Raw genomic sequence first — 16,944 nt, forward strand, 5'->3', positions numbered from 1 at the left:
TCTGGAGAGTGATGGGGGTGAAAACCTGAACAGAGTGAGGTTTAGAAGAATATGTGGGTTCAAGAGAATATGTCAGGAGAGGAATCAGGGACAGTGACTATAAAGAGTTCTTCAAGAATTGTGCTACAAAAGAGAACAGAGAAATGATACAGGACCTGGAAAGAGATAGGAGGCTACCGGAGGGTTTTTAAGGGTGGGGGAAAGTCAGTAAGTTTCTATGAATGATCCACTAGAGTGGGAAAAACTGATTGAGGAGAGAGGAGCCAGTTTGGAGTCATATCCTGGAGTAGGTGAGGGATAAGACCAGGTGCCTATGAGGGGGGCTGAGCTAGGCTAGGAACACTGGTCCCAGGGGACAGGACAGATGGAACTAGCGGGGGAGGGGCAGAGAGAGAGAGAGAGAGAGAGAAGAGAATCCAAAGCAGGCTCTGCGGCGTGCCCAGTCAGTGTGAGCTTGACAATGCGGGGCTCAATCCCACAACCTGAGCGGAAATCAAGAGTCTGACGCTCAACTGACTGAGCCACCCAGGCGCCCTGGAGGCAGTATTTTCTTTAAAAATTTTACTGTTTATTTATTTTTGAGAGAGACAGAGAGAGAGAGAGAGAGAGAGAGAGAGAGCGAGCGAGCATGCAGGAAGAGGTGGAGAGAGAGGGAGACACAGAATCTGGAGCAGGCTCCAGGCTCCGAGCTGACAACACAGAGCCCGACACGGGGCTCAAACTCACAAACCATGAGATCGTGACCTTAGCTGAAGTTGGACACTTAACCTGTTGAGCCACACAGGCGCCCAATAAACTAAGTTTATTTTCTAAACTTAGTTGGCTATAGAATCCTTTTTTAGTGGAATACCTATCAATACTAAACAAATGCCAAACACATTTTCTATAGGACAGACCTTGGGAAACACTGAATTAAGACAAAATATTTCCTTGATTATAACCACTTCCACTGAGGAATTGACACTTTCTTACAAACAATGTAGCCTATTAAAAAACATAGCTTCTCCTTCCCAGTTCCCACCTTAGCACTAGACACCTGACTTATGGGGAAAAAAACCAAAACCCTAAAAGCAAAGCAAAAGAAAACAAATAAACAGGAGCCCTTGGCTTTATTTTCTCACTGAGAAGAAAGAGGACAAAAGCCACCAGTGGGATTCTGCCTGTAGCCAGCATTGTGCGTATATCATTCACTGGAGGGCCGTGTGAGGAGAAAGTACTACCCTTGGAGTCCACAGGGCAGAAAACAGACTCCTCAGGGACACAACTGCCTGTAATATCAGTTATACAGGGGCCTGAAAGGAGGTTATCAACCGAAAACCAAAAGAGCTAGAGATACACTTTCTCACCACTGGGAACATTCAAGACCACATCAATTTCTCAAAGCAACCACAACTACAGGAGTAGAATGGTGACCACTACAAAAAAATACAAGAAGCAAAGCCCCAAATAACCTGCCTGCAGCAAGCATGGCTGTGGAAGGCTCTGTGCTGGCCTATTAATTACACAGGTGCTGACTCTGGGAGCCTCAAAGGGGACATTTTAAGTGAGCACAAACGGAACCTGAGCTACTAAACATTTTTGTCCTCACAGACCACAACACAAAGGCATCTGGCAGCTGGGCTACTACCTTCATAGTAAATTTTATCACTGCCCTGGTGTATTCCTACTTGGGATAATAACAGAATTCTGCTCTTGAAGGGTTTCAAAACAAGTGATTGAAGTATGGGTGATGGCAGAGGTGGTTGATGATGAATATCCAGAGTTCCCCAAATGGAAGAGCAGTTAACAGTAGCAGCAGCAGCAAGTAACAGTTATTGACTGCTTCCCCCACGCCAGATTCTCCTGCAAGCATTTCATATATGTTCTATTATCCGTTCAGCACCACAGTGATGTGAAAGAGCCATTATGGACCTCCATTTTACAGCTGAGACACTGAGGCACAAAAAGGTTAAATAATTTGCATAAAGTCATATAAGTGGACACATGGCAAAACTGGGATTTAAAAAGGTAGTCTTGGCACTGGAGTCCATGCTCTTAAGTGCTATGCGAAACTGCCTTTTTTTTTTTTTTTTTTTAAGAGAGGGAGCATGCCTCAGTGGGGCAGAGGGGCAAAGGGAGAGACAGAATCTTAAGCGGGTTCCACGTTCAACGTGGAGCCCCACGCGGAGTCCAACTGGGATCATGACCTGAGCTGAAATCCAGAGTCTGAGTCACCCAGGCACCCCTGTACTGTCTTTTAAAAGATGAAAGGTACCAAAAAGTGATGTGTAAATCACAGGTCCCATTCAACCCCAGAGGCTCTAATGACAATCCCTGTGAAAGAACAGGTGTCCTGGTGGATACATCACTCAGCTGAGGAAGGTAACAGAGTTTTGGCAGAGGAAAGACAACTCAGGGCTGTGCTGACAATAATCAACTACTTGAGTATTTAATAATCTCGGTGACATCAAATTGATAACTTTTAAGAATCTGTAGAACATTTCAGTATTTTTTATCATAAAAAACAGAAATGTAGATCATAAGGGTGCCTGGGTGGCTCAGTCGGTTAAGCATCTGACTCTTGATCATGATCAAGGTCGTGATTTCATGGTTCTTGAGATCGAGCCCCACATCAACACCTGTGCTGACAGCCTGGAGTCTGCCTGGGATTCTCTCTCTCCCTCTCTCTTTCTAAAAATGAATAAATAAACTTAAAAAAAAAAAAGAAATGTAGATAATATATGAAGTAAACAGGTCACTTTTGTGTCACTACACAGTTAGAAGTTTTGAACTTTTCCTTCTATTTTTAACTTTCTATTGTTTAATCCAACAAATCCTGAAACAAATATGCAAATACAGATTGGGTCTTACACACTACACAAAAAGGCATATCCTATAAACTTGTAAACGACGAGAACATTTTTCTAAAATGCAACATCCTGACTATGAGCAACAGAAACTATTCAAACAAGCTTATGTAAAAGAAAAAGGTGTATTAGATGGCGTGGGGCTGGGGGTAAGCTGAAGCGATGGGAGGGAGAAGGGGATCAGTATCTCCCTCTGACTCTCTTGTCTCTATTTGTGTCTCTCTCATTTATTGGTTTCTCAACTTCACAGTGTTTATCTGCTTCTTTCTTCTTTCTCTGATTTGAGTTGAAGTTTTTTTTTTTTAACCAACCTCCATACAAATTGATGATTTTTGATAGTTTTTTTTTTTTTTTTTTTTTTTTAAGCAGGCTCCTCATCCAACATGGGGCTTGAACTCCCAACCCTGAGATCGAGAGACTGAGCCAGCCAGGCATCCCAAGAATTGAAGATTTTTAAGTTTATTTTTAAGAATCAAGTGCACCTAACCTCAGTGTTGCATGGACATGATGTGAAGGTTAAACTGGTAATAAAATCTTTGTGGCTGGAAAATTAGTAATTTAGCATCTTAAAAATATTTGGGGTGCCTGGATGGCTCAGTCAGTTGGTCATCCATCTCAGGTCGTGATCTCACGGCCTATGAATTCGAGCCCCACGATGGGCTCTGTGCTGACAGCCCAGAGCCTGGAGCCTGCTTCAAATTCTGTGTCTCCCTCTCTCTCTGCCCCCACCCCTCTCACACTCTGTCTCTCTCCCTCACTCTCAAAAATAAATAAGCACTAAAAAATTTTTTTAAAAAATATTTATGTTCTGTGACTCTTGATCTCAGGGTTGTGAATTCAAGCCCCATGGTGGGTGTACAGCTTACTAAAAAAAAAAGTAAAAAAAAAAAAAGTTTATGCTCTTGGAGGCAGTAATTTCACCTTAACATTGCTAGCAGTGCATGAATCTAGGATCACACAAATTTGAACTTGATTTACAGGTTTGCACTTCCTTGTCGTATGACCTAAGGCAAATTATTTCATTTCTCCATGTTCTTGTTTCTTCATTTTAAAATTGAAATCACAACACTGCCTCTTGGATCACAAAGATTAAATGAGATAATATATGTAATGAAGTCACCAGACTGTCTGGCATCTAGTATATGCTCAATTATTATCCCAAGTGAACGAATGGACAAGTATATAAGGATGTATATAAAATAATGTTTATTACAGCATTATTAATATGATTGAAAAATTATAAACAATTAATACCAAAGAATTTTATCCACCACTGTAACACTTAACACTGTAGTCTTAAGATAGCTCCTGGAACACAGTAGGCACTTAATAAGTGCTGAATGAACAAAAAAGGGTTGGTTGAATAAATTGGGGCACAATCAGACAACAGAATGCTATTCAGTCACTCTAAAAATGACATATGTTGGAATTTTCATTGAAAGTACATGTATAGTACAGTCCTTTTGTTTAAAAATATATGTGTGTACATTAATAGAAAAAGGTCCAAAAGGCTATACATACATCAAGATGTTGACATTTCCTATGGTGGGATTGTGGCAGTATGGATATTTTTATTATCTTATTTTTGCTTAGCTGTATTAAATTTTTTTCCTACGAGTATTATGCATTGATTTTGCAGTGAAAAGCTATTTTTAATTTTAAAAATATATGTTCCAAATGCACAAATAAATTGGAACCAAGAGACAGACCTAGATTTGAATCTTGGTTAAATCCAGTTTTTTCAAAAAGCATCTTATTAGAGTTATTCATTTATATGCTTATTTTCCCATTGGACATCGAAATCCTTAAAAATATGGAATATGTCTCCACGTTTGTCTCTTTGTAGCGCCTTTCACAAAACCTTACATGTTATCAGTGCTCAGTAAATGCTTGTCAGTGACAGGCAATACACCCCACCACAGCTCTTGCAATGGTGTCTAACGCGTTGGTCACAGCAGCAAAGTAACTCCCTCTAGAATCTCTACGGAGATGGTGATGGTTCCAACACTTTTAAAAAACTGATCCTGAAATGCCCATAAGTGAACAAGAGTGTCCTCTGGATTCCTCTTCCTTTGAAATGCAAATTCTGTTACAGGATCCTAATTTTTCTGTAAATAATTCAGAGATCGAACCAACTTGTGGTTACAGGAGAAGGTCCAAGTTTCTAGTGTTACTTGTTTAGGTAGAAATCTATAAAGTACCTGTTGAAGATATTAATCAGCCCCCTCCCAGCTTCACGTTTATTTACAGAAATCCAAAATGCCAAATGTTTTCTAGGCCCTAAAACGTACTCTCTGCAAAAAAAAGTACTCTCTGCACTGTAACTTACTTACTCTGTCAGGATTATATTATTACCAACCCTTAAGTTATCATCTTAGGTAGTGATGAAACTAATAAGAGTTATAACTAGTTAATCAAGTTAACCATTTTTTATTCAAAGAGCAACACTGTCTTAAATCTCATTCTTAATTATATTTGGATGACAAAAATCTTAAAACAACACTAAATGATTCCTCACTTTTGTACTATTTTTTCCCCTGCTTTGGTTTACAACATATCTTAGTAGGCAGAAAGCTTCACATATTTGTGAATTTGGTAAAAAAAAATTCTGCCTACCTTATAAGTGATATTTATAAGCAAGGGATTAGAAAAATCATAGCTAGATAAATCTTAAAATATTCTTTCAGCTAAGTGCTTAGTTGCCCAGACTGGAAACATACCATCTGAGTTCAATTCCAGCTTTGTCGCCTATTAGGTCTATATGACTTTGGATAAGGTTTTCACTTCTCTAAAACCTCAATCTCATCTGGAAAATGAAGTTGATGATAATAATAAAAATATCTACCTCATTGGGTCGTTACGAGAATTAAACAAAACTGAATGGATAAAGCAGTACTATCCAACAGAAATGTAAAGCAAGTTACAAATGTGGACTGCTATAGGATTCTAAATGTTCTATAACTATATTAGAAAGGTAAAAAGGAAGGTGAGATTAATTTTAATAGCATATTTGGCTTAACCCATATATCCAAAACATTATCAACATCAAAACATTATTAATGAGATTATTTTACATTTCTTGTTTGGTATTAAGTCTTTGCAATTTGATGTATATTTCATATCGGCAGCACACCTCAAATTAGACCAGCCACATTTCAGGCACTCAGTAGCTACATGTGACTAGTGGCTATCTTCCTGGATAGCACAGGTATAACGTGCTATCTAGTGCATACTATGGCTAAATAAATTTAATTCTTGGTATCATCATAACTCCCTTTTTAGGAATTGCTATGGATTTTTCTCCAAGTATGTGACTCATAACACTAGCTAATATTGGGTGGTTCTGGAACAATGGCGTTAAAAAACACTGAATTACATGGTCAGAAAACTATTCCTTCTAAAATTATTTTTTCATCTTTCTGACCATATTGAGAAAAAAGTGTCAGTTTGATACTACAAAACTTTGTTTTTAAAATTTAAATTTCTTATCGATATATAATTCACAGACACGAAATTTACCAATTTTAAGGGTGTTGTTTGATGATTTTGACAAATGGATACAGTTGTGTAACCACTTCCCTAATCAAGATACAGAACATTTCTATCACCTGGGCCAAGGCTTCTTAAAAGCCAGGAAAACTAGAGCAACCTCAACAACAAGAGCCCTGCAGTCAACCCTGTATCTTTGAATACATACAGACTGCTTTCTGGAAAAGTTCTACCAATGTATATCTCTAAGCAATACTGAAACAGCCTCACTGCACACTTACCTTAAGGAAATAATCAGAGATGGGACAAGGGTTTCTCAATACACAAGATGTTTATTGCCATATTACTTATATCAAATAAAAATTGTAAACAATCTAAATATCTAATAGTAATGGTTAAAGATATATTCTTAAAACTGAAATTATATAGCCATTAAGATTATTTTAAATAATTTTTAATAACATGGGAAAGTGTTCTCAATATAATTAAAAGTAAGAAAACAAGTAGAAAACTGTATAGACAATATGGTCCTAATTATGTCAAAAACAAAACAAAACTCAAAGAACTTTAGGTAAAGAAAAAACCAGAGGGAATATGCCAAAATACTAACAGTGGTTAATTCTAATTGTGGTGTTATGAAAGGTTTTTACTTTAATACTTGAGTTTTTCATTATAATGAGAATGAACTACTTGGTGGAGGGAGCCTATTTTTCTTTATTTGTCTTTACTAGTTAGAAAATAGTTGAAAAATGGGACCATTAATTATTCTGCAGGCGTATAGCTAATGAGGGTTTAACTGAATCCGGTAGCATTACAGAGAACCTACTATGTGTAGTCGTTATTATCAGATTGAAAGGGAATTTGGCTGTAAAGGGATTGTTGATCTGGGGTCACCTTCTAGCAGGAAACGTCTTCCTCCTTGTTAAAATTCTTAAGTAGTAAACTGACAGCACTGGAGACTACCGTGCTCTCTTCACCCAAGTTCAAGTGGGGTTCAGGCAAGGGCAGCACTTTGGCTAATACATCTACGTAGCTTCCCTGTTCCCCTCCACTTGTATCCTGAATTCCGAGAAGACAGAGGGATTTCTTCTACTGAGAGAACAATCCCATCCGTATGGATCTGGTTCTTGGCCTCTCAGCTCACATGGCTAACTTAAAGTGTCAATTGCGGCCAGCAGGGACTAGAACTCTTTAATATTGATTGACTTGTGAAGTGATAAGGCAAGCCAGCTCAAATCCCTAACCAAGATGCTCATTTATTTGCAAGGTAGGATCATGTGCATTAGAAACACAAGAACAACAGATCAGTCTATTGTAGGTGAATAAATAATGGGTATGGTTCATTTAAATACACCTAGGAATTTGCATTTTTCTATTAACACATGTTTATTTTGAACATTTAAGAGAAATAATACCTCTCTTGAGCATATTAGCTTTTAAACATATTAGCCAGGGTGATCCTGATAAAATATCAGATGTCATGGTTCTGCTTAAAAATCTACAAAACACACAAAAACTTGCACCTAAATGTTTATAGCAGCACTGTTTATAACAGCCAAAAGGTGGAAACAGCTCAAATGTTCATCACTGACAAACAGATAAACAAAATACAGTATAGGCATACAATGAATGTAATGTATGCAGCATTAAAAAGGAAGGAAGTATCGGTATAGGCTACAACATGGAAAACATTATACTAAGTAAAAGAAGCCACTCGCAAAAGGCAATATATATTATATGGTTCCCTTTACATGAAAAGTTCAGAACAGGGAAATCTACAGAAACAGAAAGTAGATTAGTGGTTGCTTAGGCCTGGAGGGGAGAGGGGTTCTTTCTAAGGTCATGAAAATGTTCTAAAGTTGACTGTGGCTAATGGTTGCACATATCTGTGAATACACCCAAACCATTGAATTGTATACTTTAAAGGGATGAATTGTATGGTTCATACGTTATAGTTCAATAGAACTGTGAAGAAAACCCAAACCCTTCAATGCTAACTTACAGTGCAAACCAGTGCTCGAGACAGTGGACAAGACCTCCCCTGTCAGGTTCCAGATTCCTCTCTGACAGCACATCTCCCTCTCCTTTCTCAGCCTCTCCTGTCTCCTCAGACACACTGCATGACTGTGCCTTAGGACATTAGCTCTGCTGTGCCTGAAATGTTCTTCCCTCCATCTATTTGGTTCACTCCCTCAACCCCTTCAAGTCTTTCCTCAAATCTCTTAATGTGGCCTTTTCTGACACCATGCTGAGGAGGGTAACTTACCTCCCACAGCCCCCATGCAATACCAATTGCCCTTTACCTTGCTTTGCTTTTTTTCTCCCATAGTATTTGTCACCTGATTTACTATCAAGTTTACTTATTAAGTTTATTGTTTATTTCTGTCTCCCTCTGCATTAAAATATAACTTTCACGAGGGCTAGGATCTTTATGTTATTCACGGAAGTATCTCCCATGCTCATTTACTGAGCTGAATTTATTTGCTGAATGAGTGAGTGAACTATGAACTTTATGCTGTTCTCATGTGTTCAATATATATTTATTTATGAATTCTAGAACTCTCAACTAGGGCAATAAGACTTCTGACTGTTCCACACAGATGTTGGCGAAAATCTCGGTTGTGCTATGGAACAACTCATGTCATATACAATTCCTAGAAGTTGAAATTTTGACCCCCACCCACTCCCCGACCAGCAATTGAGGGTATATTAGGCCAAAATGACTAATGAGACAAATGAAGAAGGAAGTTGGTAGTGGTGGTGGTGGGGGGGGGTATTAATTCCTATCATAAGAAGGGAAAACACTGAGACAGGAGACCACAGTGTACACACTGCAAACCTGCATGGACCCCAGAGACACAACGGACTAACCATTCAGGGAAAGCACACCTGTATGTGTTCAGATCTCTGCTAAATCCACTACCCAGATCCTTTTTAGGGCAGGTTCTCTGGAAAGAAGCATGAAAATTATGCCTTTAAAGAGGTCCCTGTGACCGGTTAGTATCTTTTTTTTTTCTTTGTATTTCATTATGCACAAAAAAGAGAAGGGAAAGTAAATCAAAATTCATATTAAAGTTCATATGGCTATGGAGAGGAGATAATATTGACTGCCTCTCTTTATCTGGAGGCAATTTTATTAAGAATGTTGCTAAGGAGATAATTAGCTTCTGCAAAATTCCTTGGTGTCTTAGCAGCAAATACATGCCTTCTATTTTAAATGGTGTTTAAATCAGGGCGCCTGGGTGGCTCAGTCAGTTAAGCAACCAACTCTTGATTTCAGTTCAGGCCATGATCTCACCATTCATGGGATAAAGCCTTGTGTGCTGGGCTCTGCACTGAATGTGGAGCCTGCTTGGGATTCTCTCTCTCCCTTTTTCTCTGCCCCTCCCTGACTCTCACTCTCTCTCTCAAAGTAAATAGATAAACTTAAAAAAAAGTTTGTTTAATCTTTTAAACAAGATTTAAATCTTGTTTAAACCTAAACAAAGATGATCACAATTACACTTAGAGCAGGACCTATAGAAACAAACCCTGTAACTACAGAAGGCTGTGGAACTCTGCTTCACTGTAACCAGTACTTGAATCACGGAAAAATGTTGTCACAAAAGAATTGTTTTAAAGAAAGAAGATGCTTATATACTACATTAACAAAATGAGAGATAAAAAATGATACGATCAGATCACTTCACTAGATACAGAAAAAGCATTTGACAAAATTCAACATCCATTTTAGATAAAAATTCTTAATAAAGTGGGTGCAGTGGGAATGTACTTCAACATACATAATAAAGGTCATCTATGACAAGCCCACACCCAACATCACAGTTAACGGTGAAAAGCTGAAAAGCTTTTCCTCTAAGATCAGGAACAAGACAAGGATGTCCACTTTCACCACTTTTATTCAACATAGTATTGGAAATCCCTGCCAGAACAATTAAGCAAGAAAAAAAAAAAAGGCATTCAAATTGGAAAGTCAGAAGTAAAACTGTCACTTTTTGCAGATGACATGATATTATTTACAGAAAACCTAAAGACTACCAAAAAAATATTAGAATAATTCAGTGAAGTTGTAGGTTACAAAATCAATAAAAAGAAATCTATTGCATATCTATTCACTAATAATGAACTATCAGAAAGAGAAATTAAAAAAACAATCCCATTTACAGTTATATCAAAAAGAATAAAATACCTAGGAATAAATTTAAGCAAGGAGGTGAAAAGACCTGTACATTGAAAATTATAAGACATTGATGAGAGAAAATGAAGACATAAATAAACGGAAAGATATTCCATACTCATGGATTAAAAGAATTAATATTGTTAAGATATCTACACTACCCAAAGCAATCTACAGATTTAATGCAATCCCCATCAAAACTCCAATGACATTTTTCATAGAAATAGAATAAAAAAATTTGTAACCACAAAAGACCTTGAATAACCAAAGCAATCTTAGGAAAGAAAAGAGCTGGAGACAATGTGCTCCCTGATTTCAAAATATATTACAAGGCTATAGTAATCAAAATAGTATGGTAGTAACACAAACGGATCAATGGAACAGACCAGGGAGTCCAGAAATAAACTCTTGCGTATATGGCCAATTAATTTATGGCAAAGGAGGCAAGAATATACAACGGGGAAAGGATAGTCTCTTCAGTAAATGGTGTTGGGAAAACTGGACAGCCACATGCAAAAGGATGAAACTAGACCACTATCTTATACCACACACAAAAATAAACTCAAAATGGATTAAAGACATGAATATAAGATCTAAAGCCATGGGGCACCAGGATGGCTCAGTTGGTTAAGTGTCCGACCCTTTTTTTTTTTTTTTTTTAACATTTATTTATTTTTTGAGAGACAGAGAAAGACAGAGCAGGAGCTGGGGAGGGGCAGAGAGAGAGGGAGACACAGAATCCGAAACAGGCTCCAGGCTCTGAACTGTCAGCACAGAGCCCAATGTGGGGCTTGAACTCACTAACTGTGAGATCATGACTTGAGCTGAAGTCGGACACTTAACTGACTGAACCACCCAGGTGCCCCAGTGTCTGACTCTTAATTTTGGCTCAGGTCATGATCTCATGACCTCAGTCATGAGATGGAGCCCTGCATTTGGCTCTGTGCTGGGTGTGGAGCCTGCTTAAGATTCTCTCTCCTCTCCTTCTGCTCCTCCCCTGCCCACATGCACACACGCATGTGCACTCTATCTAAAAAAAAATAAAATAAAAAAATTAAAAAAAGATTGAAACCATAAAACTCCTAGAAGAAAACATAAGCAGTAAGCTCCCTGACATTGGTCTTGATGATAATTTTTTGGATTTGATACCAAAAGCAAAGGCAAGAAAAAAAAATAAACAAGTGAGACTGCATCAAACTAAAAAAGCTTCTATACAGCAAAGGAAGTCATCAACAAAATGAAAAACCTACTGAATGGGAGAAAATATTTGCAAATCATACATCCAGTAAGGGGTTAATATCCAAAATTCATAAAGAACTCATATAACTCAATGAAAAAAACAAACAATTCAATTAGGGGTGCCTGGGTGACTCAGTTGGTTAAGCAATCTGACTGCAGCTCAGGTCATGATCCATGGTTCATGGGTTCAAGCCCATGTTGGGTTCTGTGCTGACAGCCCAGAGCCTTGAGCCTGCTTTGGATTCTGTGCCTCCCTCTCTCTCTGCCCCTATCCCATTCATTCTCTCTCTCAAAAATAAACATTAAAAAAAATAACTTGATTAAAAAATGGGCAGAGGATTTGAATAAACATATTTCCAAAGAAGTCATACTGAAGGCCAACAGGTATGTGAAAAGATGTTCAACATCAGTAGTCATCAGGGAAATGCAAATCAAAACCACGATGAGCCATTACCTCACACCTGTTAGAATGGATATTATCAAAAAGGCAAAAAATAACCAGTGTTGGCAAGGATGTGGAGAAAAGGGAATTCTTATGTACTGTTGAGGGAATGTAAACTGTTGTAGTCGCTATGGAATAGAATATGGAGGTTCCTCAAAAAATTCAAACTAGAACTACCATATGATCCAGCAATTCCACTTCTGGGTATTTATGTAAAGAAAACAAAAACACTAGCTCAAAAAGATATACACACCCCCATGTTCGTTGGAGAATTACTTTCTTTTTTAAAAAAATATTGATTTATTTTGAGAGAGAGAGCATGTGTGCAGGCAGAGACAGAGAGGGAAAGAGAGAATTCCAAGCAGGTTCCATGCTGTCAGCACAGAACCGGGCTTGGGGCTCGATCTCATGAACCATGAGATCATGACCTGAGCCCAAATCAAGAGTCAGATGCTTAACCAACTGAGACATCTAGGCACCCTGCAGAATTATTTTCAATAGCCAAGATAAGAAAACAACCTAAGGGTCCATCCATAGATGGATGGATAAAGAAAATGTGGTGCATATCTATACAATGAAATAATAGCCATAAAAAAAATGGAAAGTTGCCATTTGTGAAAATATAGCTGGATCTTGAGGGCATTATGCTAAGTGAAATAAACCAGACAGAGAAAGACAAATGTTGTATGATCTCACTTATATGTAGACTCTAAACAAAGCAAAACAAAATAAAACAAAACTAAGCTCACAGATACAGAGAAAAGATTGGTAGCTGCCAGAGGCAGTGGGTGGAGGGGTGGGTGAGATGGGTGAAGGGAGTTGAAAGGTGCAAAACTCATTTTATAAAATAAGTAAGTCAGGGAGATATAATGTAAAGCCTGGAAACTCTAGTTAATAATACTACATTGTATATTTGAAAGTTGTGAAGAGAGTAAACCTTAAATGTTCCCGTCACAAGAAAAAACATTTTTTGTAACTATATATGCTGATGGATGTTAACTAGACTTACTGTGGTGATCATTTTGTAATGTACATGCTGTATACTTGAAGCTAATATAATGTTATATATCAATTATACCTCCATTAAAAATAAAGGTACTTGAGAAAGTGCAACTTAAATTATAACTTTTTAAAAAAACTTTTGTGTTTCAGAGTTTATTTATTTATTTTGAGAGAGAGACAAGCAGAGGGAGAGGGAGAGAGAGAGAATCCCAAGCAGGCTCTGCAGTGTCAGCACAGAGCCCAATGCAGGGCTTGAACTCATGAACTGTGAGATTATAACCTGGGTCAAAACCAAGGGCTGTACGCTTAACTGACTGAGCCACGGAGGCACCCGTAAATTATAACTTTGAATGGCAAGTTGAATTTCAGATTCAACTAATGTATATCTCCATTTAAAATCTTGATGTCTTAGGGCGCCTGGGTGGCTCAGTCAGTTAAGCATCTGACTTCAGCTCAGGTCATGATCTCATGGTTTGTGGGTTTAAGCCCCACATCAGGCTCTGTACTGACAGCTCAGAGCTGGAGCCTGCTTCAGATTCTGTGTCTCCCTCTCTATCTGCCCCTCCCCTGCTTGTGCTCTGTCTCTCTCTCTCAGCAATAAATGTTAAAAAAAAGTTTAAAAAAATCTTGATGTCTTTTAGAAATAGAAGGTATCCCAGGATGAAGATTATTAAAATTGCTACATGAGAGATAAGGTTACATGTAATTTTCTAGGATGCAGGAGATCATTTTTGACCTACTTACCATTACATTAAGTATCTTGGCCCAAATCATAAACTAGTAAGTGGTGGTATCTGACTACGGAATAAACCTCTATTGATCTAAGGTTTTACTTAAGAGATCAGGGAAATCAAGTGACCTGTATCCCAGAAATATCCTGCAACAGGCATTTCCCACTCTAGAGGGATAGTAGTTCCTCTGTCAGCACATCACACTCCCAGCTATGAGACATGATTTCTTTCCTGTTTATTGAGACATCTATTAATCCATAGCCTTGTGGGGTAGCCCATACCACATCTTACATGATTCCAAGTATAAAAGGAGGGCATTCATCACTCACATCTAAAAGTATACTATCTCCTGATCACTACAATCTCTTAAAATAGTACTTCTGTGCCGTTGAACTCTTGGGGTCAATGCCGTGTGTCACTTATTTCTTTGGACTCTTCCTTAAGAAATAACCCCCATATTACATGGGGAATTGCATAATATACCCCTTCATAAAAATTAAACCCCAACAATTTACAGAAACAAATTATTAAACTTACTCTCCCCCAAATGAAGGTTTTATTGCCAGCTCACAGCAGCCCTACTATATCCAGTTATGAAACTGATTAAAAAAAATATTAACCTAACCTTTCCACTTACTGAGAGTCCAAGATTTCAAAATATATTAAGAGATGTGGACTTATGCAACATGCTTAGCAATACCCAAGGTAGCCCACGTTCATCATGAAAATGGAGCCTTTCCACTAAAAGCTGAAGCTAAGTTGCTTTTGATTATTTAGGCCTTTATGATAATTGATCTCTAAAATACAAATTCCACTATCTTTTTACTGATAATGATAAATTTCACTATCTATTAACTAGAGGTTATATATTTATGAAATATATATGATAAAAACCTGATTGATGATTTTATCATTTTGTAAATGATAAAAACCTGATTTTGGATAATTTTTGTATTGCAAACATTAATTAACTTTTTTTCCAGGTTGGTAGTTACCATAGTAACTCCCTCCTTAAAAAGTTTCATTGGTGGGGTGCCTGGGTGGCTCAGTTGGTTAAGCGTCCGACTTCGGCTCAGGTCATGATCTTGCGGTCCGTGAGTTCGAGCCCCGCGTCGGGCTCTATGCTGACAGCTCAGAGCCTGGAGCCTGTTTCAGATTCTGTGTCTCCCTCTCTCTCTGACCCTCCCCCATTCATGCTCTGTCTCTCTCTGTCTCAAAAATAAATAAACGTTAAAAAAAAAATTTAAAAAAAAAGTTTCATTGGTTAGGGCCAGCAAACAATCCTGTTCAAGATTTTAATGAACCTTCTATTGCTGAGGCTATTAGCTCAAACATAATTCAGTGTACTGCTTAGCACACTGTTAGGTCAGACGAGGAAATACCAAATCTGGCTAGTTGGAAGACTCTAATCTAAAGCTTTTGCAAAAATGCCCCACTTTCTTATTTTTACATAAAAGATTATTTGCTCAGGAACTAGAAAGTATTTTAGGTTATAGAATTAATGTGATTAAAGAAAAATGAGGAATTTGAAAACATGAGGGAAGAAGAAATTAACAAAATATCAAGAAAATTTGAAAAAGAAGCAAAAAGAACTTATAGACATAAAACTATAACCTTTGAAGTTAAAACGTGAATGGACAAATTAAAATAAACACAGATTAGACACAGATGAAGAGAGAATTATTGAAATGGAATACTGATCTGAAAAATTACACAGATCTGCAGCACAGAGAGATATGAATTGATAATATAAATGAAAGGTTAAGAGACAAAACATATCTCATAGGAGTTCCAGAAGGATGGAACAGAGGAAACGGAAAAGCAGCAATGTTAAAAGAAATAATGACTAGAAATTTTCCAATAATTTTGCCAAACATGAGTTTTCATGCCAACTACTATAAATATAAATTCACATTCAGATACATAATACTGAAACAAGAATATCAAAGACAATCTTAAAAGAATCAGAGAAGAATATATTGCCTACAACCCCAAAAAATAATTATATTGAAAGGAGACTTAACAGCAACAATTAAAAATAATATTCCATTTCTTCTGACTTTTAAGTGCTGAGAGTAAATTATCAACCTGGATTTCTAAACTTAATAAACTAAGATATTTTTATAAAAAAAATCAAATTGACTAGTAGCTAAAAGAACTACTAAAGGATTTTTAAAAATGTTTTTAATTTTATATTTGAGAGAGAGAGAGAGAGCGTAAGCAGGGGAGACAGACTCTGAAGCAGGCTCCAGGCTCTGAGCTGTCAGCACAGTTTGATGCAGGGCTCAAACCCAAGAGCAGTGAGATCATGACCTGAGCCAGAGTCGGATGCTTAACTGACTGAGCCACCCAGGTGCCCCAAGGATGTTTTTAATAAGAAGAAAATTGGATTAGAAAGAAGGAGCAGAGTGAAAAAGCCAGTGTTGGGGGGCAGGGGAAGCAAATACATAATGACAACTGAAAAATAATGATGATGATTAACCAAATTAATCATAATTATAAAAACAAGATGGAACCAAAATGCTAACTACGATAGCTTGTCAGTTGGGAGGAAGCTGATCAGAGATCCTTCCAATCATTCCAAGATCTTTGTATTATTTGTGAGAAAGGCAGAAATAGATTACTTTTAACCTGTTTCTTCATTCATTCAACAAATATCTTTTAAGGGCAGGTAAAACTAATCTGTGGTGACAGAAGTCAAAATAGTGATTACTTTGTGAGAGTTGTGACAAGGAGGGGACATGAGGCATAAGGGAGACTTCTGGAGATGCTGGTAACATTCTATGACTTGGTTTGGGTAGTAGTGACATAGTTGTATTCACTTTGTCATATTTCATTGAGCTGTCTGCTTATCATTCATACACTTCTCTGTATGTAATGAAGTATGCAAGTATGTATTTCTATAAATTATAAAAGGAAACTACCTCACAATTTACTACAAAATAAAATTTTGATGGATTATAAAGCTATAACTTTAAATGCAAGTCCTAAAAATGGAAAAAATAGAGGTTAGCATTT

General features: G+C 37.5%; 1 protein-coding gene across 4 annotated transcripts in view; it reads right to left on the bottom strand.

Annotated features, from left to right (window-relative positions):
- VPS45 (vacuolar protein sorting 45 homolog) overlaps positions 1-16,944 on the bottom strand; it is a 64,573-nt gene that overhangs the window by 5,908 nt on the left and 41,721 nt on the right. Inside the window, exon 15 of one of the 4 annotated variants that reach the window (XM_049616399.1) lies at positions 608-4,954. The exons of the other annotated variants lie outside the window; for them this stretch is intronic. Within the exon in view, the coding sequence (XP_049472356.1) occupies positions 4,936-4,954 (19 nt within the window). The 3' untranslated portion in view covers positions 608-4,935. Of the gene's footprint in view, positions 1-607; positions 4,955-16,944 lie in introns of those variants that run through there. 4 annotated transcript variants of the gene reach the window in all.

This window comes from Panthera uncia (genome assembly GCF_023721935.1).
Source record: "Panthera uncia isolate 11264 chromosome C1 unlocalized genomic scaffold, Puncia_PCG_1.0 HiC_scaffold_4, whole genome shotgun sequence".
In the NCBI taxonomy this organism is placed as follows: Eukaryota; Metazoa; Chordata; class Mammalia; order Carnivora; family Felidae; genus Panthera; species Panthera uncia.